The sequence below is a fragment of the Meriones unguiculatus genome, chromosome 10 (genome assembly GCF_030254825.1).
Source record: "Meriones unguiculatus strain TT.TT164.6M chromosome 10, Bangor_MerUng_6.1, whole genome shotgun sequence".
In the NCBI taxonomy this organism is placed as follows: domain Eukaryota; kingdom Metazoa; phylum Chordata; class Mammalia; order Rodentia; family Muridae; genus Meriones; species Meriones unguiculatus.
The window spans coordinates 97,033,933-97,060,621 of record NC_083358.1 but is presented as its reverse complement, the minus strand read 5'-3'; the positions used below and the strand labels follow the sequence as shown (position 1 = coordinate 97,060,621).

Below are 26,689 nucleotides of genomic sequence, written 5' to 3'. Positions count from 1 at the left end.
GGCGCCGGCGGGAGTGGGGGTGGGAATGGGGGTGGGTTTGATCCAAGCTCGGGTGGGTGGGAAAAAAAAGCAAAGCCAGCCACGCACCCTTGCGCTGCTGCCACCTGGTGGTCGGAGCCGGCAAGGCACGTTCCCGTCCCACACTGGGTCAGTCTTGAGTTTCTGCCTCCACCCAACAGGCCAAACCTGCTGAAGTGGCATCCGTTGGGTAGTGCCTATCCTCCACAGCCGCCCTTCTTGTTCAGCTCCCTGCTTGCCTTCTTCCGCTTGGCCTGGGTTTCTAATTCTCTCTCTCTGTACTCTGCGTCCACCCCCCACCCCCCAACCCCCGCTTCCACTCCACAAGAAGCAAGAGAGCCAGTGCTCATTGGCCTCTTGCTATGCACTGTGAACAGTTTTAAGCACTTTGCATGTGTTAAGTTATTTAATCCTCCTAAAAGCTCAATTAGGCAGATGCTGTTACCGCTGTCCTCATTTTTGGAGCCAGAGGAACTAAGGCTCAGACAAATGAGGCCCCTTCATCTGGTTCCAGGGTTTGTGCCTCATGGTCAGTCCTATTTTGTTGGATGGGCCTTTAACAAACCAAAATGTGGGCTTGGAAGTTATGTTACCAAGCATGTGTGTTCCCAGAATGACTATATGCTTCATTCCCCAATAGAACAACAAAAAAAATGGCCCACAAGAGTTGAATGGTGGTGGCACACACCTTTAATCCCAGCATTTAGGGGGGCAGAGGCAGGCAAATCTTCAAGTTTGAAGCTAGCCTGGTCTACAGAATGAGTTCCAGGATAGCCAGGGCTAAACAGAAAAGCTCTTGTCTCCACCCCTGCTCCTCCAAAAGCCCACAAATGCTCATCTGCTATTCCTCGTCCCTCCCTATCTACGGAATCCTGCCCCAGAAAACTTGTTTCTGTCTGGGCCTCCGGCTGAGACCCAGTCTGAGCTGTGCAGCCTCTTCAGCCATCCTAGTCCCAGATCCTAGGGGGAAAAAGATACCCTGCTACCCACCCTCCTTATCTTCCTTCAAAGAGGTGGGCTTGGGGCTCTATACTGATTTGGCTTTAGTCTCTCTGTCTTCATGGGATCTTCAAGGCTCTACCTATCCTGTTTTCCAAAATCCAGTTTACTATACAGAAGCCAGTGACAATAACACAGGACCTGCACAGAGCTAGTTTATTCAGTAGTATGGGGGAAACAAAAACAAAAACAAAACTCTACCATATTTACAGCAACAATCAAACTGTACAATCTGATGGTTAGTATCAAGTTAACATCCAGCATCTTTGTATTTTTTTTTAAGTCAAGTCATCAGTAGTTAAAAAAAAAAAATTCCAGTTAAATTTTTAACCCTTTACAGGAATTGCTGAGGGAAAGGGCTGGGGGAACAGAGGGCAGGTGAGAATCCATGGCAGAGAAGCCAGAGGCCAGCCTTCCAAGTGAGGGACAGGAACATCTTTTCTGCCCAGAGCCTTTGTTCTAGCCACCTGCTCTAGAAGGGAAGTCAGTGACAAGTCTGGTATACATGCTTAGAGGAAATTGCGACTCAAATGAATGGCGGCTGGGGAGAACTGAGGGGAGCAATGGAGCAGGAGGAAGGATGGTAGGGCCCCAAATCCAGGGCTGCCAGGTACTCACCCAGCCTGCGATGGCCACATCAGAACCCCCGGGACCGGACACAAACCCATCCCAACACAAAAGAAGCAAATAAATAAAAAAATATATATATTAACTCTCTCTTCACAGGGAGCGGGGATCAAGTAAGGGGGACAATGAGGAACAGGACCTGGTTCTTTGAAGAAGAGAGCCAATTCCAGGAAGGGGTTAAAAATAGAACATGTCTCAGAGGCCACAGCAGGTCAGACAAAATGGCATTTGTCTGATGTGGGGGTAGGGGCGGTGAGTGGACACCAGAACCCAGACTTGAAACCTGTGCTGGAGGCCCCTTGGGGCCACCAAGCCAGCTCTGTGCTTGCTCTTCCTCCTGGTGCCCACACAGCAAAGAAGCGCAACTCAACGGTGACAGGCCCTCCCCAGGAGAAGGTTGGGCCGGGGAAATGAAGCACTTTGGGGTCAGCAAACTGAGCAAACACCTGGGTTGTAGCACATGGCTAGAGTCCAGGAAAAGGAGAGGGGCTGGGGTAGCCATTCCCCACATGGGGCCACAGGCTTCCCCTTAAAACGGTTCATGCAGCATTTGGGGGTCCAGGGGCGATGAGTCCTTCTGCCCCTGGCCGGACAGGGCTTTTCAGTTCCGGGGAGAGGTGGAATTGGCCGGGGGGAAGTGCCTTTTTTTGTCCTGACCCCTCACCAACTGAGGCCTATCCGGTGTGGCCTCGCTGGGGCTCATGCCCCTGGTTCATGTGGCTTTGTCCTTTCCTTTTGGTGATGGCAAATGAGGGGCAGGCCCCCAAGAGTCCCTCTCCTCCCAGAGGCACAACAGATGGGACACTGAAGAGAGGCTGGGGCAAGTCCTGGGAGGCCCTATCCTCTTTGGGAAGGGAAGGGGGAGTCCATTTCCAGCGTAGAAAAAAAAATTAATCCCTGAAGTCATGAAGAGTGAAGATCCTTTTTTTTTTTAATTTTTTTTCCTCTTTTTTTTTTTTTTTTTTAATTCTTTTTTCCTCTTTTTTTTTTTTTTTCTTCTGAAAAACTTTGTCTTTGAGATGTTGGCCCCAGGGGTCCAAAGTGCAGTGAGGGGGAGGTGGGGAAGGGACTTGGCACTAGGCGGCCTTAGGTGCAAGGCCCAGGCTCCTCAGATGGACGTTTCATCGCTGCTGCTTCCGGCAGGCAGGCAGGCGGGGCGGGGCGGCGGCGGGCAGTAGGGAGCAGGGCAGGATAAAGCAGAAGACAGGATTGGGGCATGAGCGCAGCAGGGGAGGGAAGGGAGCTTCAGGATGAAGGAACACCGGCCCAGGGTTAATGCAGGAAGTTAAAGAAGAGAAATCTGGAGAGGCAGGAGAGGAGAGTGGCAGAGAAGGCAGACAGAGGGTTAGCTGGAGCAACAGAGGGGACAGTGAGCAGCTTTCACCAGAGAAAGAAACAGAAAAGCAGCCCCAGCTCCCGCCCTCTCACGCTGCCCGGGTCGGGCTGCCGCACATGAAGCCCCCGGGAAGTCTGGTATGCCCCCAACAGAGCACCATGGGATCGGAGCACATGAGGGAGCTGGACTCCGCTTCGCCCATCTGTCTCTCAACGTGCCAGAGTGGCCTGGTGAAGCTCAGAGGCCCATCGGGCCCAGCCAGGACCTCTGTGGGTAATGCCCTGTCCCTCCCACCCAACCCGACTCACTCGGAGCCCGAAGAGTCCTCATCCACCGTGCCTGCCTTGATGCTCATGGCGATGGGCATGACCCCGTTTAGCTGTTCCTGGAGACTCTGGCGTGGTGGCAGGCGGGGAGGGGGTCCATTCCGACTGCCCTCGCTGGCTGAGGAGCCCCGAGAAGAGCCTGTGCCCTGCTCCAGGGGCAGCCTTAGGAGGCTGCTCTTTTCGCTGATGGTGGGCAGACCCTTCTTCTTGAGGATGCCTGGAGACAGGAAGGTGGGGGCCATGAGCTGCAAGGTCGGGCATCCCAGAAGCCCCAGCGAGAGTGAAGCAGATGGGGGAGACCCCTCACTCACCCCTGTGGGGGTGGGTAGAAGGGCCTGGGAGGGGTCCTAGAGAGCCTTCCCGAGGCAGGGCTTCTCCGTTCTCCCGTGGCCGCCCTTCAAGGGGCCCGCTACCACAACTCTCCTTGGCTGTGGTCCCAAAGTCTCCCGGCCAAGGGACCTTGCCGGACCCGGGACCCCCATCTGTCAAAAAAAAAAGAAAAGAAAAAAAAGAAAAAAGAAAAAGAAAAGGGGAGTCTATGAGTCCCAGAGAGGGTAGACAGTTAAGACAGCCACCACCCCAGTTCTATTTTCCAAGAAGCTCTAGCCTCTTGGGCTTCCATGGCCCCCCAAAGGGTGCAGCCCTGATGCTGGCCCACCCTTGGGGGTACTGTGCAGGGGCAGTCTCTCAGCTCCAGGACCCAGCAGGCTGTCCCAGCCCTGCTCGCCAGGGAAGGCGGCCTCCTCCTCCTCTTCCTCGCTGTCTGATGAGTGGGTAGAAGCATAGGAACCACTCTGGTCATCTTCCAGGGACAGGTCACTGTCAGAGTCCGTGTCGGGATCTGGGAGGTCAGGGAGGGATCGCAACTGTCCCACCTGCCCCAGCCCACCCTCAGCACAAGCCAGGCCCCTGCCCTGCTGGGCAGCCAGGGCCTTGTGTCCTCACCGTGTTGCTGCTCTTGACCTTCCAGGAATAGGCCACCTGGGTCCCCTAGGCCGGGGGGGCCCTGGCCAGGGTTCATTGTGGACTCCTCCCTAGAAAGACAAGACCAGGCTGTAGGGTCAGTCTGGCCTCTCTGGTTAGATTCCCAGGTCCCGTCTTGGGTCCCTACTGCTTCTAATCTGAAGTGTGACCTGTCCGCCACAGACCGAGACACTCAGTTCCTAGCAGCTGGCTGGTCTTGGTTCGAGCGTACAGTCTTTCCCTCCTTCCCAGCTCTTCCGTTTCCAGGGCTCACCTCAGTAAGAAGGGGATGTAGCTGGGCTGGCTCTTGCCTGAGCGGCTGGCACTGTGCAACGAGCCAGCTGAGTCTCCGTAAGGCTGGTACAGCCTCCCGTCTGCGTAGGGGCTGGGGCAGTTATAGGACTAGGCCGGAGACAGACAGGTCAGTGAGTGGCTGAGTGGGAGGGATTGGCCCCAGGCTAGAGAGCAAAGGGTCCCAGGAACTTGCCCCAAGCCCTACCTCCCCTATTGCCCAGGGCTTCAAGGGGAAGGCCCCTTGTACGTTGCCTTCCCCTTAGGGCCTAGCAGTGGTTGGTCCCAGCTAAGCCATAGCTGTGTAGCGCTGAACACTCTAAATGCCCTGGACTTGTAGAAGGGATTGCTGGTAAAATGTGGTACTTGGACCTGCCTCCTGAGACTCTTCTGGGAGATGGGGAATTTATCAAAGTTCACGAGGAATTCTCAGACACAGGGTGTGCCACCTGACAACTGATCTCCCGCCCCACATCAAAAGCTCTTACACGCCTGTGGTATCATTTCCTCCCAGGGCTACGCACACACCCCTTCACCCCTTCCTCCTAACATGAAGAGGTGCAGAGATGGGGAAAAGGGTGCCCAGGCAAAAAGTGCGGAGAACAAACTTGTTCCTTGGGCCTGCTTCCCCTTCTATCAAGACACGCCTGTGCTCAGACCCAGGCTCCCTCACCGAGGTCAGGGTAGACTTGGTGGTCAGAGCAGGGTCGGGACTGGGCTTTCGGCTGCAGGCAAACTTGAGTGCTTTCCGGACCTCCTTGCTGAGCACCACATAGGAAAGGAAGATGAAGGGGCCCTGGCAGGCAGAGACAGCAACGGTTGGCACGCTCAGGTTGACGCACTCAGCTCCAGGCATGCTCCCTTCCGCTCACTAGGGCGGGGCCAGGTACCTGGACACAATTGCAGGCAGCAAAGAGGTAGTGGAAGAGGAGAGTGTCGCTGTTGACGGAAAGCAGTGCCAGTAGCCACGCGCCGCTCAGCAGCAGGAGGACAGCGAAGGAGCAACGGAGGCCTGAGCTGGAGGGCGTGACAGTACGTGAGTTCTGCCTCGAGGCCCTCTATACCAGTGCCTGCCCTGTGCCCAACCGCCTGCCAGTACTCACACGGGGCCTTTCTTCTCGAAGCCCTGCCGCTGGGCAGTACAGGAGGCTCGAGCCGCCAGGATGTACAGGAAGACACTCATCTGTGCAATGGGGAGGTGGTGCATGAGAGGACCAGGGAGCACAGTTTCTGCCCTGCCCAGGGGGCCCAAAAGCCTTAGCTCTCCCTAAAGGAGATCTGGAAAGCGCTCTCACCCTGCTCACCCCAAATCACTTCCCAGCACTTACCGAAACAGCAAAGGCCACTGGTCCGGCAAAACTCCAGATGAGCGTGTCATAGATAGAGAGCCAGCAGAAGTCGGGGTTTCCGTAGCCTTCAGGATCCAAGCCCACAGCTAGACCTGGACCCAGAGACAGTAGCAGGGCAAGGTGCTCAGGGTACGGGCAATAAGGCTTCAGTCAAAGGTTCCCAGAGCCGGGCATGGAAACTATGGAAGGGCCGTCTGCCCATCCCGCTCTCCAGGAGGAAGCCCAGCCCCTGCCACCTAATACCAGGTTGTGTGAGTATAGGGGGAACGGAGTCTCAGGGCCTGAGCTATGGGTTTGGCGTGCCTGGCATGAAGGTGGACCCCGTGCGGCCTAGGGACAGGGACTCTCCAGGAGGAAAGGAATACCTGTGATGAAAGCAGGAACGCCCCAGCCCAGCATGTAGTAGAAACGCATGGGGCTGGCATTGACGTCTCGCACCTCTGTGAGGGCCCGGTACAGGTGTAAGGCCTCCAGTAGTGCCCAGGAGAAGGTGCAGAGGTACAGGAAATGCAGCAGGATGGCAATGACTGTGCAAGCAAACTGAAGGCCAGAACACTGATCAGGAGCCCAGATAGTCAATACAAGGAGTGCCCCCCGCCCCCGGAGAAGGAAGGGAGGCAGTGGAGAAGTTTGGTGTCGTGAGCTGCCTCTGAGGAAGCCCAGGCTATATGCAAGAACATCTGGGATTCTGGGACATTTGGAAAGAACTAGAGAGCAAACTGTGGGCCAGGGCCGGGAACTGGGCCCTTTATCAATTCATGGCTGTGGGAGCAGGGATAGAAGCAGGCCAGAGAGGGGTCAGCCAGGGAGCCTTGGTGGGGCTGGATGTTGGGAAGGTCTCTGGGAGAGGAAGTATCTTACAGGGAGGTCAGCCTGGTTGATTCCCAGGAGAAAGACCAGCTGGGCCAGGCCCAGGGCAGCTGTGAGGTTGCGTCGGATGCCATGCTGGTTGGAGCGTAGGGCACGAAGGAGAGTGAGGAAGAGGAAGGTGATCGTCAGGGCAGCTAAGGTCACTCCAAGGGCCACATATGTCAGGGTCTTCAGTGGCAAGATCTCACCATTCTGAGGGATGAGCGGCAGGGGGTCAAGGGAGAGCGGGGCCTGAGCACCCTGTCCTTGGTCCCCACCCACAGCGCCGGGCTACCCCTGTGAGCCCAACCTCTCGTCGGGACACATCCATAAGCACTGCGAAGCTCGTCATGTGGTTGCACTGGCAGCTGACGTGGCTCTCGTTACGGAAGACAACTTCGCAGCCTCGGGCAGACCAGCCGCCCGTGCCGCTGACCCTGCGAGAGGAAGACAGGGTCAGGGAGGCAGTAGGGTGGGCAGCCAGGAGGCTGGACTCTGGGTCCGAAGCCACGGGGAGAAGGGCGGTACGAGCTCACAGGAGTGAGTGGTTCCAGAAGACACAGATGGGCTTGGTCCGCTCCTCGGTCTCCAGCAGCCGGAACTGCACTGTGACCGGCTTGTCCAGAGCACGGGGCAGGAGCTCCTCTTCATCATGGACGCTGATGCTTACCACGGGTGTGTTGATGACGGGGCGCTTGGGGACCCTGAGGACAGAAAGGTACACGGTCACCAAGGCAGCCTCGAGATAGCCTTATCCCCGGGAGATATCACACACGTCCACCTGCCTGACACCAACCTCCCAGGCCTTGTCCTAGCCGCTTACCTCAGGCTACGCTTATCTGGGTCATAGTTGTGGGGCAGTAGTCCGGCCAGCGTGTGGTAGATGATGACGCTGGCCACTGCCTCTCCCTGACTCAGTTCTGGGTGCCGCCGCTGCCGCCGCGCCAGCTCCTCGGTCTCCTGGGCTTCGCCGGGGCCTGCAGGCCTCACCATGGGCGGTATCTCTGGAAGTAAATGCTGCTTCGCTCAGCTGGCCCTGCCCTCTGTGCCATCTGTATGGGTGCCCCGTGCCAAGCCGTTATCCCAGCCATGTTCCCCGCTGACCTCTGAAGACAGACTCTGGCAAAATGACTGTGGTCTCGAGGTCTGGGGGGCGCTCCCCACGTAGGGCCTCGTAACGGGGCAGCTTGGTCCCGGCAAAGTTCCCCTTATCCAGGCGCACGACAGAGATGACTAGAAAGGAATATGGTCGCAAGTCACTCACCAAGTGAGGCAGGCCGGCCCTGAGCACGGCTCCCCTTTGGAAATGGGGGCGGGACTCTCTCCACAAACCTCTCCCTAGCCCAGCGCCACCTCACCAATGTTGGGTGTGACGATGGTGAAGGGGCTCAGGTAGGTGTGCCGCATGTTCTGGGCGAGGGCGCTGGCGTAAGCCTCATAGTGCTGCAGCAGCCAGGCGGTGCCACCCTCTGTCTGCTGGATCAGCTCCCAGTGCCTCTTGTTGGCTGCATCCAGGAGGGCGCTGCCCACCCTCAGCAGATTCTGGAGGTGGGTACGGTCACAGTGGCATGTGTTTGTGGTCAGCCTCGAACCAAGTTCCAGCCTGGCCTGGCCTCACCCACTCTGTCCCTCCCTCAGCAGTCCCCCCTGCCTCCCCTGGTATCATACTGCCCGCGCCCATCACGGGTACTCTACCCCTAACCCTTCCTCTACACTCTAAATCAGAGCTATCCTGAGTGCCCTCCCATGCCCTTCTGGTTCCCTGAGAAAACTCAGCTCTTGGTATAACAGGCAGGGCTCTGCTTTGGGTCAGCCCACGCCCCAGTACAAGTTGCCTGTGCCATGCACTGGACTCCCGATCCTGGCAGGGGCAGGTACTCTGAATCACCTGTGTTGCGCCACTAGCTTATAGGTTGTCATGGAGGCCTCGTGCCAGGGGCGAGGCTCCTTACAGCGGAGGGGGATCCCCCTCTGTGCCCCAAGATTGCCAGGAGCAAGGTCTCTCACCGGGCCCCACCAAGCCTACTTCAAGCCCCACCTCAGTGAAATGCACATCCTGTGTGGCGGACAGCCCAAAGCCCCGCTGGGCGCTCTCATGAGCCAGCAGACGAGTGGCCAGCTGGTAGGCCACCTTGACATCGCTGCCAAAGTAGCCAGAGGTGTGCTGGGTAGCATTGCGCAGGAGCAGGGCTAGCCGCTGGGAGCGTCCTGAGTCCAGGCCTGATTCATTCCGCTGCAGCCGCTCGGCCTGGATGGAGAGGCAGGAGGGCAGAGGGTCAGACAGGATGCTGGGGGTTTGGGGATCGCAGTAAAAGGGCCTCAAGAGGTTGGTGGGGAAGAGGTGGCCTCTGCAGGTAGGAGCTAAGGGGAGACAGGAGCCGGGATTTGGAAGTTCTATTTCCAAAGACAGGGGTGTGAAAAGGAGGAGAAGGTGAGGCATTGACTTACGAAGCCCTTTAGCTCTGAGAAGGTGACCGAGGTGCAGTTGAAGAGGTTTGGGGGGAGCCATCCCCTGTGCTCATCACAGTGGCGCACAGCGGTCCCTGGAGGAAAGAAGTCGAGGCTGGGCTTAGGGAGACAGGGGAAAAAGCCCCGAGATCCACCCGGAGCGCCTCATGAGCCACACAGGGACCGGCGGCCGGTAAGAAAATAAGAAGACGGCTGTGCAGGACTCTAGAGCCAAAAGAACGGCTGCAAAACTAGCACAAAGGGGTGGGGGGAGCTGTGTAACCTCCGCCACCGACCACCAAGATATCACCACCCCTCTCTGCCCAGCTACCGCCAGCACTCTGCCCCCTCCCCCAACCCCGTTCCCCGTGCATGCAGGATTGTCGACAGTTGCATTCGGCTTATAGGCGCTCTGAGTCAGCCTAGGTTGAGGGGTGAGGGAGGGAAGGAAGGTGGAGACTTGGAGTCTCTAGGAGCTAGAAGCCCTGGACGTGAGGCCCCCCTGGAGCTACACGCTGCGGGGGAGGGAGGGGACTGGGGCTCGCCGTCTCTATTCCTCTGACAGTGAGGGTCCTTTAAAACCCACCGAAGGAGCCTTTGGGGCAGGGGGCAGCAGCAGGCAGCCCGAAGCGCGTGCGAGGCCACCAGATCCCAGCCTCTATGGCTCTCGGGCAGCTGTCATAATTCACTGTGGAGAAGAGCACATGGTCACCTGAGCAGCTCTGCCCAGGCCCCCCAACCTTCCTTCAGCATCCCCAGCCCACTGCCAGCCTCGCTCTCAGCCTCCTGGAATGCAAGCCCTCGGCAGAGATCCAGGAGGGAACCTCCCTGTCCCAGAAGCCCTACCTTCACAGCCATTGGTGGTGACCTCAGCGAAAGGATTGTCACAGCGATCACACTGACGCCCAATGACACCCGGCTTGCACGGACACTGGCCATCCTCGGGGTCACAGACTCGGGACAAAGAACCGGTAGGGTAACAGTCACACAAGAGGCAGGTGGGGCTGCCAGGGGGCCGGTAGTGATTGTCCTAGGAGGGAAGGGGAGGGGGCATCGGACCAAGGTTCCTTTCCTGGGTGCGAGTGGTTCCTTCGAGCCGTGGCCTCTCTGGAGAGTCTCCCCCTACCCTGGGCCAACATTCTCAACAGCTGGTAACGTCTCATTGTTGGACTTATCAGTGAGAAGCCAAGCATTCAGGACAGGCTGCAGACAGCCCTTACAGCTAGTTCAGGACTCACTGACTCAGCCCGGGGCCTCAGGTCCCCCTGCACCCAGATATGAGGTGCAAACAACCACTTGCCATGGCCAGTGAGATGGCAAAGGCACAGGGCCCTAAGCTCTCTGGAGGAAGGCCCGTCTCCTCTGCTTTCTCTTCAGGGCCAGAAGTTACGGGACAGGGTGCCACAGCATCGGGGGTGCGGGGGGGGGGGGGCTCCTTTGGGACTGTCACCTTGCAGTGGCACTCGCCGCTTGTCTTGTTGCAGTCTGGGTCAAAGCCTTTGCCGACATCACAGTTGCACGGGCCACACGTGGGGTGTCCCCACCAGCCACGGGGGCAAGGTTGGTCGACCCTGTGGAGAGAGCCCCAAGCAGGCATGAGCCCTCTCTGCCACTGCCCCTCGTCACTTGGTCCCTTCGGCCTCGGGTGCAGCTCAGCTGAGCTCTGAGGGCTCGGAGTGACACCAGGGGTGAGCCCTGACCTACCTACCTGGTCTCACAGTACGGCCCAAGGTAGTTCGGTAAGCACTCGCAGGTGTAGCCATGGGGTGCACTGGGTTTCCGGGTACACACAGACTGGTGCTCACACGGGTTCAGGTCACACACGTTTGTACAGTTGTCACCATAGTAACCTGGGGTGAGAAGGACCAGAAAGGTTCAGTCCCATCCTCTATGGCATAGCTCTGCCATCTAATCACTCTTCATTTGCTTCCTTTCACTGCGAGCACCGAGCCGGAGGGCTGTACCCTTGAAGTGTAAAAGGCGAGGGCTCAGACACGTGACCGGCTCCGGGTCACGTGTCAGCGACAGAGCGTGACCCCCGGCTGGGGCCCCGCCTCCGAGGATCCTTTAGCATACCTGGATCACAGCTGCAAGAGTAGCTGTCCCAATCATTGCTGCAGTAGCTGTTGGCAGGGCATGGGTTGGAGTCACAGGGATCTGGCCAGCTGCAGCCCGGCTCCACGTTGATGCTCTCCCCACGGCTGGGCTCCAGAGCGCTAACGCCCTCGGGTGTCTCGCTTACCCTCACACCCTGGGGGGGGGGTTGAGGGATAAGGGTGACATTGGCCCTCGGTGGAGCAGGGCTCCAGGGAGGGATGGGATGGGAGATCAGGGAAGGGGAGTCACCTGCAAACAGCCCCGGAAGCCACGGGCCACACCGCCGGCTGGCCCCGGCACTCCCCCAACTGTAATATTGCTCAGGTGCAGGCCGTGCAGCCGAGGGCCGAGATTACCCTCTGCCTTCTGTTGCCCATAGTCAAAGGACAGGATGGCATGACCAGGGCCCCCGCTGGCTCCCAGTGCCAGCTGCGCATGATGCCAGTCACCGTCATTAGCCCGGCCTGGCTCCAGACGCAGAGATGAGGCCTGGATCCCTGTGCCCTCCACGCTTAGCGCTACGTGGCCTTCCCGAAGCTGTACAAGAAGGCGGGGGAACAAGAGCAGACCACCTCAGTGGGCTCTTCTTCCACTCCTGTTTCCTCAGTACCACATCCATTCTACTGCCTGGCTGTGGCCAGAGGAGAGGCTGTCTTTCCCCCTTATAACCAATAGATGGCAGTGCTGACCTACCGAAGGGCCCCAGCCAACTCTTCCCCCAAAACCCTGCTCAGCGCTTGAGTCCAACCCCCAGAAGGATCCTGCTGCCACAGCCAAGCAATGGCTTGCCACACTCCCACGTGTGCTACTGCATCACCTGCAGGGTAATGGTGCTGCGCCCCCTGGTGACGGCCTGCAGCAGGACGCCGTCTGCCTGGCGTGTGCGGAACATCAGGCTGAGGTGCCAGGGCTGAGAGATGGGCAGAGAGAGGCCATGCCAAGCCACAAGGCTGCTGCCCAGGAAACGCTGGGGATTGGCCATTTCTAAGAAGGCAGATGAAAAGTGACTGAAGGGCAGAGCGGTGGGGTAGGAAGTGCGGTGGCTCCGTGAGAGATGGGGCCTTGCTTCCCCTCATACCCAATCCCCTCGCTGCCCCGCCCTCCAGAGTGGTTACCTGTCCCCGGCCCGCCCTACATTGTGCCCAGGGCCTGTCTCTGACTAGGCCCTTTGTCTCCTGCCTACCTACTCCTAACTCTGCCCAGACACGCTTTTCCACCCACAGCCCAGCTCACAGAGCCCTGCCCAGAGCCTGCCCCAGCCCTGCCAGTGATCCCAGACAACTGACAGCACCCAGGCCCCAGACTCTGGCAGCTTCCGCTCCTACCCTGGGCACAGCTCTTGCCCCCGAAGCCTAGAGGACACTCGCAGCTAAATGCATCCCACTGGTTCACGCAGGTGCCACCGTTATGGCAACTGTTGCTGTCACACACGTTCTTCTTGGTGGGGCAGCCTGGAATGGAGAGAGAGGGACTCAAGGGCACCTGGGCTGGGCTCTGAAAACCAACAGCAGCGACTGAAAGACCACACAGGCTGGCATTCCCATGCCATGCATAGCCACTTCTCTTGACACTGGTTTCCGGCCTTGCCCCTACCCCCAGCTCCTCGTACCAGGCACGGTGCCGTTGTTGGCAATGAAGTTGGCCATGTCTATGTGCCGGCTATCCACCTGGAGGTCCCTCATGCAGCCCACAAAGTGTCTCATTCGAACAGGGAAGTTCTCAGGCAGATCTGGCACCCCACCCAGCAAAAGCGGTCCTGTCAGGTCTAGGGACCTAGGGGAAGAAAGGGAAATGTAAAGACACATGAGTTTAAGTTTATGGTTTTTCTCTCGCCCCGTACCCTGCCACTAGGCCCAAGAAAGGGAGTATCTGGAAGGAGGCCAAGAGGTCCTGTAGGACAGTGCCCAGACAGTAGAGGCACCCCAATATAGGTAGGTGTGCTCTCAGCTCACAGCCCTTCCCCTCACAGCCCACCGAGGCCTGACTCTAAGTCCCCCACACTGAACAGTATACGGGAGAGGTTCATCTGAGTGGTTCCCGCTCCGGCGCCCCATTCCCTTGACCTGCACCACCCTCCTCTCTAGCTTCTGGCCCTCACTCCCTGCTTACTTCTTGCTGCCTCCTTGGGTGCCCTGGGCAGCACAGGAGTAGTTGCCCAGCATAGCTCCGAAGCGCAGAGCCACCCCAGTGTCACAGCCATCCACGGTCACCACAGCAACCTTCTGCTCAGAAGGGCCTTGAGGAAGCCCTGTCTGGCCCAGCAGTGGCTGTGGATCAGAGAAGGGAGGCAGTGGACAAAGAGCCCAGCACAGACGCCAAGTTTCACCCCTCCACAAGCCTATACCCACGATCAGGGACCATCCAGTGGGATGGAAATGGCCTGCAAATGGCACATCCCTCCCTCTTCCCAGGCACTGGGAGAGCCATGGCCTGCCTTCCCCACCACTCACGCTACCAACCAGGGCTAGGCAAGCACAGATGCCAAGAACAGAGGAGCCTCCTCTGTTGCTCTCCCACACCCACCTTGTTGTAATACTTCAGCTGTACTGTGTGCCACTGGCCGTCACTGACCCCTCCAGGCACGAATGGAGACACAGTGGTGGTGGATTCCCCTAGAGAAAGGACCAGGCGAGCTGGGTCACAGGGTGAGAACTGGGAGTGGCCGAGAAGTGGGCATGTGTGGGGATGGAGGCCAGATCCAGGTTTGACTGGGAGAGGTGGTGTGTGGCTTGAAGTCAGAGGTTGGGAGATGTAAGATCTTAGGAGACGGGCAAGGACATGAGGCACTGGGCTCACCTGCAGAGAAGGTGAGCTGGACCTGCTCCTGTATCACCTCGAGGGCCACGAAGTCATGCTTCTCATTGAAGCGCCCATTGTACAGCAGGAGCCCATTGCGCTCCTTGGTAGCAAACCTGTATGGGGGGGTTGGTCATGGGGCCAATGGGGGGCACCCGCTTGTATGCCAGGACCCCAGACACCTAAGCGACACCAAAGCTGACACTTTGGCTAAGGCTACGGAGTTAGAAGGCAGATAGTGAACCCAAACAAGAACCCTGGCATCTTGGCTCCCCATCCTCAAGGGTAGGGGAAGAGCGCCAGGCAGAGCCCAATGGTGAGGACAGCCTGCTGGCCACACTCCAACTGCTCTGTCAGCCACGGCTCCCAGTACTTCCATTGTTCTGCTACCCCACAAACCAGGACAGGCGGCACCCCACACTCTCACAGGGCCCTGCAACCCCAGGGCCTGGACACTCACGAGAGGGCCAGGGTGAAGTGGAAACGCTGGCGCAGGCCGCGGAAGGTGATGAAGGAGCGGGCAGGGAAGCTGCGTGTGGTCACCTGGCAGAAGGGCTTCTCAAAGTCCCCGGATGGGCAGTCACATTTGAAACCTCCCACCAGCAGGTTGACGCAGGTGCCCCCATTCTTGCAGACACCGGGAGTACAACGGCCCGAGCGGGCGCTGACTTCGCAATGCTCGCCTGGGGATAAAGGACGGGCAGGGTGAGACCCTGGGAAGACAGCCCCTGAAGGCCCCTGCCTGATTATAGTTTCCATGTGACTCCCCGCCAACCCCGAGCTCACATGGTAAAGGCTTGGCCCTGGCTGGGGGAGCTACTTGAGGATGTATTGGAAACATCAGGAGGAGGAGGTTAGCTGGGGCAAGCGGGTCACTGGGGGAGATGCCATAAACGGCCACACCTTGCCCCAGGCCCCTTCTCACCTAGGCAAGCAGCTTTGCTCTGCCACGAGCTCCTGGCACCTCCATGTTCTGCCTGACTCACTTATAGCAAGGGACCAGCCACTAGAACTGAAACCACAGAGACCAAGAGACTAAAATAGCCTTCCTTGTTTAAGTGGTTTCTCTTGGGTGACTCCGGTGGTGAAAAGTCTAACACTTCCCTGGTGATCTCTCCTGGGACCCCTCCCAGACTCTCCCGTGAGGTCTCACTTCCCCCTGAGTGGCTTTCTTCTCTGAAATTCACAATATACCAGCCCCTCAAGGTGCTCTTATTGGCCCGTCGCACCAATCCCACTGCAGCTCCACACAGGCTGTTGCAAGCGGCTTGGCGCTCTTCAGCCCTTCCCCACACCTGGGAACCCTGGTCCCAAGGCCCTGGCCCCTGGAGAGGCTAAGGCCAAGAAAGGAAGGACCTAAAGGACAGCATAGGGGCTGTGCCGGCCCCCGCCCTTTTCCTCCCCCTTTCCCACCGGTGCTTTTGTTCCTGTCAGGCACAGGGATCAACTTTCTTCCCTGGAGATCTGAACAGGTCCCCACTTCTATTTGAATTATGGGTTGGGGCCGATGGTGTGAAGCAAGCTCGGGCTTCCCTATGAACAGAACCTTGGGGTGTGAACTGAGGATCCCTATGCGCTGGAACAATGCTGAGAGAGTGGGGCCCTGAGCCTCGGGACGGATGAGGAATCAGAGGAGTGAAAACTCAGATATCAGATGGGAAAATCCACTCCCTTCTCTCCCTCCCCATTCTGATGCTAGAGATAGGTTCTCAGTTCCTGTGCCTAGTGACTGGCTCTTGTTTCCATGGAAACTGTTGTTCGCCTCCTCTAAGGCCCCTTCCCCATCCTCCTGGACAAAGACTCCCCTCCCGTCTCCCCCCACCTCCCAGCAGCAGCACACAACAGTCAAGTCTGGCAAGTTCTGAGCAGGAGGATGCAGGAGGCACTGAGCCTGCCTACGCTAACTGGCAGAGCCAGTGGGCCTGATGCTGGAGGACATGAGGCCTGGGAGTCTGGGAAGGAGAGAGAGCAAGGGAGCTGAGGCACAGAAGGGCCTACAGGGTGGGGCAGGGTGTGAAGAGACCTGCAGCCAAAGGCCAATAGGGAGGCAGAAAAGGAGCTGTTCTGCTCAGGGCTACCCAGGCACGGTGTCCTGGAACTCCCGTAACTCCAGCTTCTCAGTGCCTTCCTCCAGTTCCTGGGTGGAGAAAGTCTGGCTACAAGTTAATGAACGGATTCACTCAGCATTATGAATGCCTGGTCCTGGGCCAGCAACACCTCTTAACTGGATCAAGCCACTCATCTCAGAACTTCCTCAAACAAAAGCCAGCCCTTACCACACAAGCTGCTTTCTCTGCGCCTCAGATTACTTACATGAATCCTCACAAGCAACTTTTGACCTAAATAAATCGGTCATCTCCTTCTTAAATACTGTGGGAAGAGAAGCTAGGTAACTCGTTCATGTTCACACAGCTATTAGTGGCGAGGCCGGGACACAAACCCCGGTGCAGGACTGACCTCAATTACACAGCCTTAGTGGGTGTGTGTGCGGGCGGCATGGGCCAGCATGGGTGTGGGTGTGCGGGCTCCCACAGTGAGCAGAAGGCTCCTCATTCTGACTTCCTAAGCAGGCAGCTGTCAAACAGCAAGCAGGATCTAAGAACGCCCGGTGCACCTCCATGCTCTTAGAAGGAACGGGGGCAGCCCCATCATTACGCCTGTTTTGTGCTCGGTCCAGAGCGTCAGCCCTGCAGCGCCGCCCCCACGGTCCCTGCCTTAGGCTCACCCGTGTAGCCGTCGCGACACAGGCAGGTGTAGCCTCCCTCTCGGCTGCGGCAGCGCCCATGGGGTCCACAAGGCCTCGAGTAACAGAGGTCCACCTCGGTCTCGCAGTAGTCGCCTGTGAAGCCCGGTGGGCAGCGACAGCGCAGACCCCCGACCGGGTGGATGGGCCGGAAGAGCACGGAAGAAGAGGCGATGAAGGGCGCGGAGGAGTCGAAGCGCAGCACGGACACGCAGCGCATGTAATTCTCGCAGGGCTCTCGAAGGCAGATGTTGTCGTCGAAGGGCAGCACGCGCTGCGCCGAGATGGCGGTAAGCAGGCTGCGGTTGAGGTACAGGCGCTCCTGCAGGTCCTCTGAAGGCAGAAAAGGCGGCCCACCCCCGGGCCCTGGGGGCTGGCCCACTGACAGGCTCACGTTGAGGATGTGGCCGCCAGGGGCATCAGTATCCCTCTGCACATTGAAGACCACCACGTGGTCTGGGGGTGTGGCCAATGTGGCGGCCACGGCCTGAATGAAGAGTCCCAGCAGTGGTGACAGGAAGCGCTCTGGGGACATGTCTTCCAAGCGCAGTGTGATGCTGTGTGTGAGCATCTCGTCTGTGATGATGGTGACACGTAGTGAGCACTGGGCCGTCACGCTGTGGACACCGTCTGAAGAGAAGCAACATGGATCGACATCAGGCTTGGGGTGGGCGCAGCAGATGGGGCAAGCAACAGAAGGGCCAAGACACCGACCCTGGCTTAGAGCAGAGGAGGGAGTGGGCCTTGTGTGCTAGCACCAGAAGGGGAGCCATGAAAAACCAGCGACCAATATCCTTGGCATGATGCATGAACTGCCTTCCAATGTTTATGCCCCGTGTCCCCCAAGACCGGTCTCTAGGTTCCTATACCCCAAAACTGTGTTTTGGCTTCGTTTACTTTTGCAGAGGGCCCAGAGCACCATAAGAGACTCCCACCTTCTCCTCTGTACATCTCCATCCCACTACAAGCCTGCCTCTCCTCATACTGCAGCAGGTTGGGAGTGGAAGTTGAATTGGGTCAGTGGGCCACCAGTCCCCCTTCACGCTCAGCTCCAGACTGCTTCCGTGCAGGCCTGCTGTCCCCATGGCAACACCCCTCACACAAAGCCTTCTTCCCACCCAACTCTGGGCAGCCTGGGGGACCCCACCCCAGGAAATCCAGCTGAGCCACCTCAGCCAGTGCCTCGCCACCCACTGCTCCAAGATGGAGAAAGGGCGAGCTTGGGGGGAGGAATCTGAGCAGAAATGAGAGCCCGGGCAGCTTCCACACTGAGCCCCGCCCCCCCCCACCCCCGGCCGGGCTGGTCCTTCTGCCAGCGCTAGGGCCCCTTGGTTACTCATCACTAACTTGGCTCACCAAGTTGTACCCAGAGGTCTGACTGCCATCCCCCCAGGCAGCACACTCACTTATAAACAGCTAAGTGCTAACACATTCTCGGGTGCCTCACCCCACCCCCGCACCCCCGCTCAGAGGCCACACACACCTGACTGAACGTGTAGACACATGGGAATGGACTTCGTTGAGATTGAAAATGGAAAGTGGGCCGAAGAGACAGGGAAGTGGGTTGGGATGATTATAGGGAGTGTTCCTGTTTAATACAATGCCTTACACACAGAGGGTACTCAGTAAAAACCAAGATGCTGATGAGAATCCTTTGGACATAAGTGTCTTGAAAACACGGCAGCAATCCAGGTGGTGGTTTGTAGACCAGGCTTGGCCTCGAACTCACAGAGATCTGCCTGCCTCTGCCTCCCCAAGTGCTGGGACTACGGGTGTGCAGCACCATGCCCAGCACGCTTTTAATCCCAGCCCTTGGGAGGCAGAGGCAGGCAGATCTCTGAGTCTGAGGCCAGCCTGGTCTACAGAGCAAGTTCCAGGACAGCCAGGCCTACACAGAGAACCCCTGCTTTGAAAAAGTAAAAAAGAAAGAAAGAAAAGGAAAAAAGGAAGGAAGGAAGGAAGGAAGGAAGGGAGGAAGGGAGGGAGGGAGGGAGGGAGGGAGGGAGGGAGGGAGGGAAGAAGGAAGGAAGGAAGGAAGGAAGGAAGGAAGGAAGGAAGGAAGGAAAGGAAAGGAAGGAAACACAGCAACAGATGCTCCAATCAGATGCAAAATATGGCATCCAAGTGGTATAGGTATGGAGGCAGTGTTGCTGGGGCAGAAGTAGAAAAGAAATATGGGACTGTATTTTGTATATGTCACACTTCAGGTGGCTGCTGCCTAGGGCGGTTAGTTGAGCCAGGGCATACTGAAGGCGGGCACCCATCTCAGCTGTGCCCTGGGCCCCCTGCCTACCAGCCCTCCGGTCTCATTGCTGTGATCTGCTTGCTCTTACTAACAAGCCTAGTGCCATGGCTGCTGCTCACCTCTGAACCTCCTGCTCTGCCCGGGGTACTGAGACAGGAGCCCACAGTCCTCCAAGCGCTCTAGCCTGCCTGTAGGTCTCCATGGTGATCAGAGTCCTTTGCCTCCTCCTTTCAGAAGGAAGAGGCCCAGGCCTGGAGCAGGAGCTGATGTCCCAGCCCAGTGTTTTCTGGATGGGATGTTTCCTCCAGACAGAAAGCAACACAGGACTCTACACACAGTGCTCCTGGACCAATGAGCAAGAGAATCTTTACTATCCCCTGGCCCTGGGAACCGGCACTCCTGCACATTGTCCTCCACCAACCCAGGCTGCTGTGCCCCTCTCCCCTCGTGTTTCTGTTGCTTCCCATCTGGCCCACCATCTGTGGCCACCTGCCCCTCAACTATTGTCCCCAACCCAGCAACCAACCCATTGCTCTTTCTCCTTCTTCTTTGTCCTTCTTCCCTGCCTTGACCTGGGTCACCCCTCAGGTGCAAAGGCAGGTTGGAAAGAGGAGTGACTGGGGAGTCGCCTGAGTTGTTTTAGTCAGTAGAGAGAGCTGGGGTACGCTCTGAACCAGGAAATACCACCTGGGTCTAGGCCTCAGCCAGCTGTACCCGGAGAGATGCCAGAATCAGACTCCCAGGCCTTCCACTTCTGGCAGAGGCTCTGCTGTCTGGGAGGTGAGCAGGCCTTGCGCAGGTTCTCCTGTGTCTGAAGAAGGAGCCAGCCGGACCATTTGGGCTGCAGGAGCCATCAGGCCCAGGCTGGGGCAGCTGCAGCCAGAGGGGTGAAGGGAAGACAGAGAGATCTAAAGGCAGAGACCAACAGGGGAAAACAAAGACCCAGGAAAAGAGCCAACAGTGAAGGAAAAGGGGGAGAAGGAAAGAGACACAGGAGCTTGGGAAAAGGTGACAGACAGGCAGTGCAGGAGGGTCCCCATGGGCAGGGTGGGAGCGAAGGAAGAGACAAAGAACCAGAGAAGGAAGACAAAGGGGCAGTGGGCGTCAGTCCCCCTCACCCAGCCTCCTGAACTTTGGGGTTGCCTTGGTGACTGACTCTAAGGGTCAGGGCTGATGGGGGAGGGAAGGCAAGGGGAGAAAGGCCAGCCATAGTGGCCCTAGGTGCCGCCCCAGCCTTTCCCTCTACCCTAGAGGGTTGAGAGTTGAGGCTATGTGCCCTGGCGAGGAAGCACAGGCTAAAGGGGCTGTCCTAGGTCTCTAGCCAGATTCAATACTGAGGTCTGTGGGTGGAAGGCAGGAAGAAGAGGCCTTTCTTCTGCCTCTAGTGCCAGGCACAGATGAGGGTGCCCCTGGCTTCCTCCTCCTGGAGGAGGAGACTGAAGCTTCAGGTGGTTCAAAGCCTGACCCCATGGTCTTTGAGAGCTCATTCTCCCTGGTCCTCACAGCCACCTAAGGGGTGGGACCAGGAAGTATCTGTCCAGTCAGAAGTATGAGCAGGAGAGGGGCTGAGGTCATCTTCCCTTCCCTGATGTGTGAAGGTGGCCTGCAGGGGGATGCCTGGGCTCACCCCTGGAAAAATCATTCACAGTCCCTTCCTCCTTCACCCCAAGTCCCAACTCCCAGACTCAGGAAAGTGTTTGGCTACTGGGTCTGCCTCCCCCACACCTTGCTTCTTTCTCACCCTCATAGCTGATAGAAAAGATGGGATACTGTCACTCAGTCTTTCTTTCCTTCCCCAAGACCTGCTGTCTGGGGAGTCTGCAGGCTGAGCGCTTGACCAAGCAGCAGGAATGCCCAGTCTGGGTTCTGGCCAGGCTCCCACGCCCCTAGAATTCTCTTCTCTCCCCACCAAATCAGGGCCCTCGAGTCTCTGCCCTCAAAGCTCAGTCAGTAGTCCTGATGCACTCTGATCCCCATGTCTGTTTTCCTAAGACTGTGCCATCATGGTCAGCAGGAAAGGCCTAGCGCCCCAAGAACAGCCTAGAGGGAGTCTAGGGGCCCAGAAGGTCCATCTGCCCTGACTTCATTGCAGCCCCTCCCCCAAGCCAGACCCCAACCAAGACCTCAGGACAGTAGGGTCTGTTTGGACAGAGACAATGAGCTCTGGCTTTACTTCCTGCCTGGAGCTCTGAAGGGGGAGCCAAGGCTGGCTCTTTCTGCCTGGAGGGGAAAGAATGCTCTAGACACAGTCCTCGTCAGTCGATTCGGCAGCTCTACTGAGGGCTGGAGGGAGAGAGAAGGGGACAGCAGGGTCCTGACCCCTTGGTGGAACCCTGTGTCCCTGTAGCCCTCTGACCTGCCAAAGGCTGTGTGAGATCACAGGGCCATCCTAATGAGGGCGAGACAGGGGTGCTGAGGGGCCAACATGCCTGTCTCTCCCAGCCAAGGTCTGCCCTCCCCCTCCCCCAGCTCCTTTGGCCTTCCAGGCTTCCACGCGCCCTTTTTTCACAATTCTTGGCAGCCATAGTCAGGGCAGTCTCACAACACTCCCCCCACCGCGTCACAGTCTGGTAGGCAGGGGGCAGCCAACCAAAGCAGCCCGGCCCAGCCAGGGGCAGCAGGCGGAGCCTGTGCCAGCTGCCAGGATTCCTGGGCTTTCTTCTCAGGCCGATTTCTGATCTCTCAGCCTCTTAGCTATCCACTGGGTAAGAGAATTGAGTCACCAGCTCCTCCTTGGGTGACACTCTACCTCCAGTGGCTGCCCAGGCCTCCCCCAAGGACTATTCCCACCCTGCCATCACTGGGCATCTGTCTTACCTGACACCAGCACACTCATGATGGCTTCCAGGGGCCGGTTGTTGTCCAGTGCCCGGCTCAGCCTCAGCTCTCCGGTGGAGGCATTAAGGAGGACCAGGCTGAGTTCGTTTCCTCGCTCAAAGCTGTATGTCAGGCTGTCTGAGATATCAGGGTCATGGGCAGGCACACGGCCTATAGCACCCCCGGGGAAGCTGCTTGAGCGGTTGGTGACATAGTTGTTGAAAAGAATCTCAAAGTTGCCCAGCACTGGTGGGTTATCATTGCGGTCAAGGAGGCGGACATGGACAGTAGCCCTACTCACCAAGGGAGCAGACGTAGCCTGGATGACAAGGACATATTCAGGCCGGTCCTCATAGTCCAGATCTACCAGGGCCGTCAGCTCCCCCGAGAAGATGTCCAGCTGAAAGACCTCGGGGATATTGCCCTCCACAATCTGGTACATGATCTGGGCGTTGGTCCCTTCATCTGGGTCAGTGGCTGTGACCCGGGCCACGGCCAGCCCGATGGGGCTGTTCTCTTCCACAAACACGTCAAACTCATCCTGCTCAAAGACGGGGGGATTGTCATTCACATCCAACACAGTGACCGTCACTTCCATGGGTGTGCGGGCTGGAGGCATCCCCTTGTCCACCGCGAATGCCCGCAACACGTACTGGGCCACATTCTCACGGTCCAGCCTCCGCAGTGTCCGCACGATGCCTGATGTCGACTCCACAATGAAGTCGCCATCTCCATCATCACCCCCTTGGAAGGTGTAGAAAACCCTGCCGTTGAGACCAGAGTCACGGTCAGTGGCCGAGATCTGCAGGACGCTGGTGAACGGTGGCACATCCTCATAGACGCTCCCCTGGTAGGAATCTCTTAGGAACTGGGGGGCGTTGTCATTTACGTCATTCACCAGGATCTCCAGGTAGGTGGTGTCAGACTTCTGGGGGATGCCGTTGTCCCGAGCAGTGATGGCCAGGGTGTAAGACACCTGGTCCTCATAGTCCAGCTCAGCCTGGGTGGTGACAGCCCCGGTGTCGGCGTCAATCCGGAACTGGGGAATGCTGTCCTCCATGAAGTAGGTGATTCGGGCGTTCTCCCCCGTGTCCTCGTCCGTGGCGCTGATCAGTACCACCGTGGTGCCCGCCGGTCGGTCTTCGTTAACATTTACCGTGTAGTGGGAGCTCTGGAAGACGGGACGGTGGGTGTTGGCGTCCGTGACATTCACCACGACCTGAGCCGTGTCCTGCCTCGTGCCATCTGAGGCCGTCACCGCCAGCACGTATTGCCGCTCAAGTTTGTAGTCCAGCGGTAAGGCAAGGGAAACCAGCCCCCCACCACTCTGGCTGGTGATGGAGAAGCGGTTGCGGGTGTTGCCGCTGGTGATCTGGTAGGTGATCACGCTGTGAGCGTCGCGGTCCACGGCGGACACCGTCACCACGCTGGTGCCCACGGCCGCGTCCTCGTTCAGCCGCACGGTGTACTCCGGTTGGGTGAAGGCTGGGTTGTTGTCATTGACATCCAGGATGGTCACACTGACACTGGCTGAGGCAGTGAGGGCTGGGGTGCCGTGGTCCCGGGCTTCTACACCGAAGCTGTAGAAATCAACCTCTTCCCGGTCCAGCTCGGCGGCCACGGAGATCCAGCCTGTGCCGTTGTTAATGGTGAAGGGGAAGTCGTGCCCGACTCCTGCCAGGCTGTATTCCAGGCGGGCATTGTCCCCAGCATCGGCATCAATTGCCTGGACGTGCAGAACTAGGTAGCCTAAAGGGACACTCTCTAGGACAGTGGCCTGGAAAGGGGTGCTGACAAAGATGGGGGCGTTATCATTGATGTCCAGGACTTGCACTGTCACCAGACCGGAGACGTTGGAAAGTGGGGGCCGGCCACCGTCCTGAGCCCGGATCCGTAGGGTGTATTCTTTGGTTGTCTCATAGTCAAGTGGGCTCACCACATCCAGGGCCCCAGTCTGAGCATCCAGATAGAACTGTCCCCGAGCATTGCCACTCATTATGCTATAGTGTACCAGGGCGTTGCTGCCCTTGTCTCGATCCGAGGCTGTGACTCGTAGAACGGGGGCCCCTGGGGTCACATCCTCCCGCACCTGAACCACGTAGCGCTTCTCGCTAAACTGGGGCGCATTGTCATTGTCGTCTTCCACCGACAGGAAGACAGCAGCCGTGGAACTCCGAGGGCCCGGGTCCCGACCCTGGTCACTGGCCTCCACCGTCAATTTGTAGGATTCCACCTCTTCCCGATCCACAGGGCCACGGGTCCTGATCACCCCAGAGCGAGGATCAATCTCAAAGACTTCAGAGGGGCTGCCTCCAGCCCCCTCCAGCAGGCGGTACAGAATGTTGGCGTTAGGAGGGGCATCCCCGTCGGTGGCCCTGACTGTGAGCACCTCATAGCCAACCTCCAGGTTCTCCCTGAGGCTCTCCTTGTATTCTTGCTGCTCAAACACAGGGTCATGATCGTTGGTGTCAGTCACTAAGATGGTAAGTGTGGCCAAGGCACTCCGACGCGGCATCCCGTGATCCTGTGCGGTGACCCTGAAGACATGGGTGCTCTTGGTCTCACGATCCAGCTCCTCGGCTGTGGTGACTGTACCAGTGACCGGGTCCAAGGAGAAGAAATGATTGGAGCGGCTGTCGAAGAGGGCATCCATGGTGTACTCAAGACGACCCGCCTCACCCTCATCTGGATCGATGGCTCTTAGGGATGCAACAGAGGTACCTGCTGGCTGGTTCTCAGGCACTGTGGCCTGGTAGCTGGGAGGCTGGAACTGGGGAGCAGTATTCACATTCCTTTTCCTGCGCCCACCCAAAGATTCCTCTGGTGAGCCTTCCCCAGCCCTGAGCCCCGGGGCCTGTGCCAGCTGGCAAGACTGGCATCTGAGCCGTGGGGCCTTTAAGCAAGGGTGCTCTTGAGGCAGGGTCAGCTTGCCTTGCGGAGAGAGGTGTCCTCCAATACCCAGGAGACGGCAGCTCCAGGGGCAGCCTTCAGAGGATGGCGGAAGAGGGATATGAGCCCCTGATTCCGGACACCAAACCCTCAGGCCATCGTGGTGGGGCACTAGGTGTCCAGTCAGCTCAATCCCCGAATCTCTGCAGCGGCTGGTGTAGAGCCAGAGGTTCGAAGCGGAGGCTGGGCAGAGCCAGCCCGCGGGGCCGCAGGCCCCAGAGGAGCCGCGTCCCCCGGACCCGAGGGAACGACAGGGCCCCACTTGGTCTCCCAGTAGCGGCGAAGGCGGCAGCAGCAGCAGCCACAGCAGTAGCAGCGGCGGCGGCGGCGTTGGGAGGGGGGCGCTGGCAGCCCGGCTCCGCATCTCTCCCCGCTCCCGGCCAGCCGGGTCAACAGCCGCGGCGGCTCTTCCTCCGGCTCTTGCCGGCCCCGCCGCGCCTCATGCCCGGGCCGGGGCGCCGGTCCCCGGGGGCCACCTGGACGTCCCGCAGGGCCTGCACCCAGCTGGCTCCGCGGGGCCGCGCGCCGAGCCCCACGCTACGCCGGGCTCCCACCGCTCTCCAAGGCCCGCCCGCTCCCGGGTCAGCGCGACCACTGCGGGCTCACGCCGCGCCTCCACCTGCGCTCTGGGCGCTCGCCACCTGCCCCCGGCGGCCGCGGGGACCTCTCGGCTCGGCGGGGTCCCCGCTCCCCGAGCCCCGCGATGTCCCCCTACGCCCACCTGCGTGTGCGGGGCCGCGCGCTCCGGCCCGGGCCCGGCTGCCAATGCCCGCCCTGCGCCACCCGCTCACGCCCCGCGTCCCTGCCGCGGCTGCTGCCGGTAGCCGCGGTCCCGGGCCCAGAGCCTCGTCTCCTCGCCTCCCCGGCGGGCGGCCGAGCTCTGCAGAGCGGCCGCGGTGGCGGCGGCAGCTCATTACCATAGACCTGCTCGCGCCGCCGCGCTCTTAAAGCGGCGACGCCCAAAGCGCGGAAGGAGGTGGGTCCCACCCGGCGCCCTCTTCTGCACGGATACTCTTAAGATTCCCGCCTCTTGGTAGCATTTTTCTTCCCAATCCATCAGACACGGTCTGGGCCAGTACTGGATCCCTACCGCAGTTTAAAGAGGAATGAACAGTCAGAAGCCACACAGGGAAGGGTAAGCATGTAGCGTTCTATGGCTAGTGCGCTTGCTTTCAAGACTGTTCTGAACGCCTGCAGGGGAGGATGGACACACACAGGCAACTTTCCAGTCTTGCCGTCCCTGAGAGCCCTCGCTGCTGCCTCGTTCTACAGGTCCCGGGTCAGACAGAACTAAAAGGACTTTGTTCAACACTACAAAGTCCCCGCCAGGTGCCAGAAGTTGGGATCTCACTGGATGCTTTGGACAAAAAAAAAAAAAAAAAGAAAGAAAGAAAGAAAAAGAAAAAGAAAACCAAAAACGACCCCCTAAAACTTAGCGTGAATGCATCTTCGGTACCACTTAGGCAGTTGGGGAGTGGGGGTGAACTAGAAGGTCCAAAGCAGAAAATGTGCTAACACCCCCAGATTCCTAGGGCCAGGGTGAGCTGGTTCCAGAGGACCCAGGCTTCCTGGGCCTTAGGGCTTGTGGCTCCACCAACTTCTAGTTAGGCTGAAGAATTGGCCTGCCTTCTTTTTCTTTCCTTCTTTCTTTCTTTCCTTCTTTCTTTCTTTCTTTCTTTCTTTCTTCCTTTCTTTCTTTCTTCCTTTCTTTCTTTCTTCCTTCCTTCCTTTCTTTCTTTCTTTTTTCCTTCCTTCCTTCCTTCCTTTCTTTCTTTCTTTTTTCCTTCCTTCCTTCCTTCCTTCCTTCCTTCCTTGCTGTTCTGGACTCACTTTGTA

General features: G+C 58.4%; 1 protein-coding gene across 3 annotated transcripts; it reads right to left on the bottom strand.

Moving 5' to 3' along the window:
• Window positions 1-1,159: 1,159 nt before the first annotated feature.
• Window positions 1,160-25,217, bottom strand: Celsr2 (cadherin EGF LAG seven-pass G-type receptor 2). 3 transcript variants are annotated; one of them, XM_021631689.2, is made up of 34 exons: window positions 21,905-25,217; window positions 16,825-17,472; window positions 14,560-14,782; window positions 14,100-14,215; window positions 13,827-13,915; window positions 13,413-13,570; window positions 12,913-13,076; window positions 12,629-12,754; window positions 12,121-12,287; window positions 11,553-11,840; window positions 11,283-11,457; window positions 10,915-11,056; window positions 10,657-10,777; window positions 10,053-10,236; window positions 9,793-9,894; window positions 9,207-9,301; window positions 8,797-9,006; window positions 8,117-8,300; window positions 7,863-7,991; window positions 7,582-7,762; window positions 7,295-7,462; window positions 7,069-7,195; window positions 6,771-6,971; window positions 6,275-6,449; window positions 5,889-6,001; window positions 5,664-5,743; window positions 5,451-5,577; window positions 5,234-5,356; window positions 4,544-4,671; window positions 4,252-4,340; window positions 3,965-4,147; window positions 3,618-3,788; window positions 3,289-3,523; window positions 1,160-2,944 (listed from the first exon to the last, which is right to left on the bottom strand). In XM_021631689.2, exons 1-34 carry the CDS (start codon window positions 25,215-25,217, stop codon window positions 2,917-2,919), a joined length of 8,763 nt encoding a protein of 2,920 aa, XP_021487364.1. In that variant the 3' UTR covers window positions 1,160-2,916. The 3 variants fall into 3 exon arrangements, with proteins under 3 accessions (XP_021487364.1, XP_021487365.1, XP_060248873.1); XM_021631690.2 differs by having other exon boundaries at window positions 1,160-2,774; XM_060392890.1 differs by lacking the exon at window positions 3,965-4,147.
• Window positions 25,218-26,689: the final 1,472 nt, after the last annotated feature.

What these genes read in the sequence shown, in the direction of transcription:
- Celsr2 (XM_021631689.2), bottom strand. Translation starts at nt 25,217, where the DNA reads ATGCGGAGCCGGGCTGCCAGCGCCCCCCTCCCAACGCCGCCGCCGCCG. An exon ending in CATGAGTGTGCTGGTGTCAG is followed by an intron (nt 17,473 to 21,904) that starts GTAAGACAGATG and finishes GCTTCTCTTCAG; the next exon opens with ACGGTGTCCACAGCGTGACG. An exon ending in TCTCAGAGCTAAAGGGCTTC is followed by an intron (nt 9,007 to 9,206) that starts GTAAGTCAATGC and finishes CTCTCCATCCAG; the next exon opens with GCCGAGCGGCTGCAGCGGAA.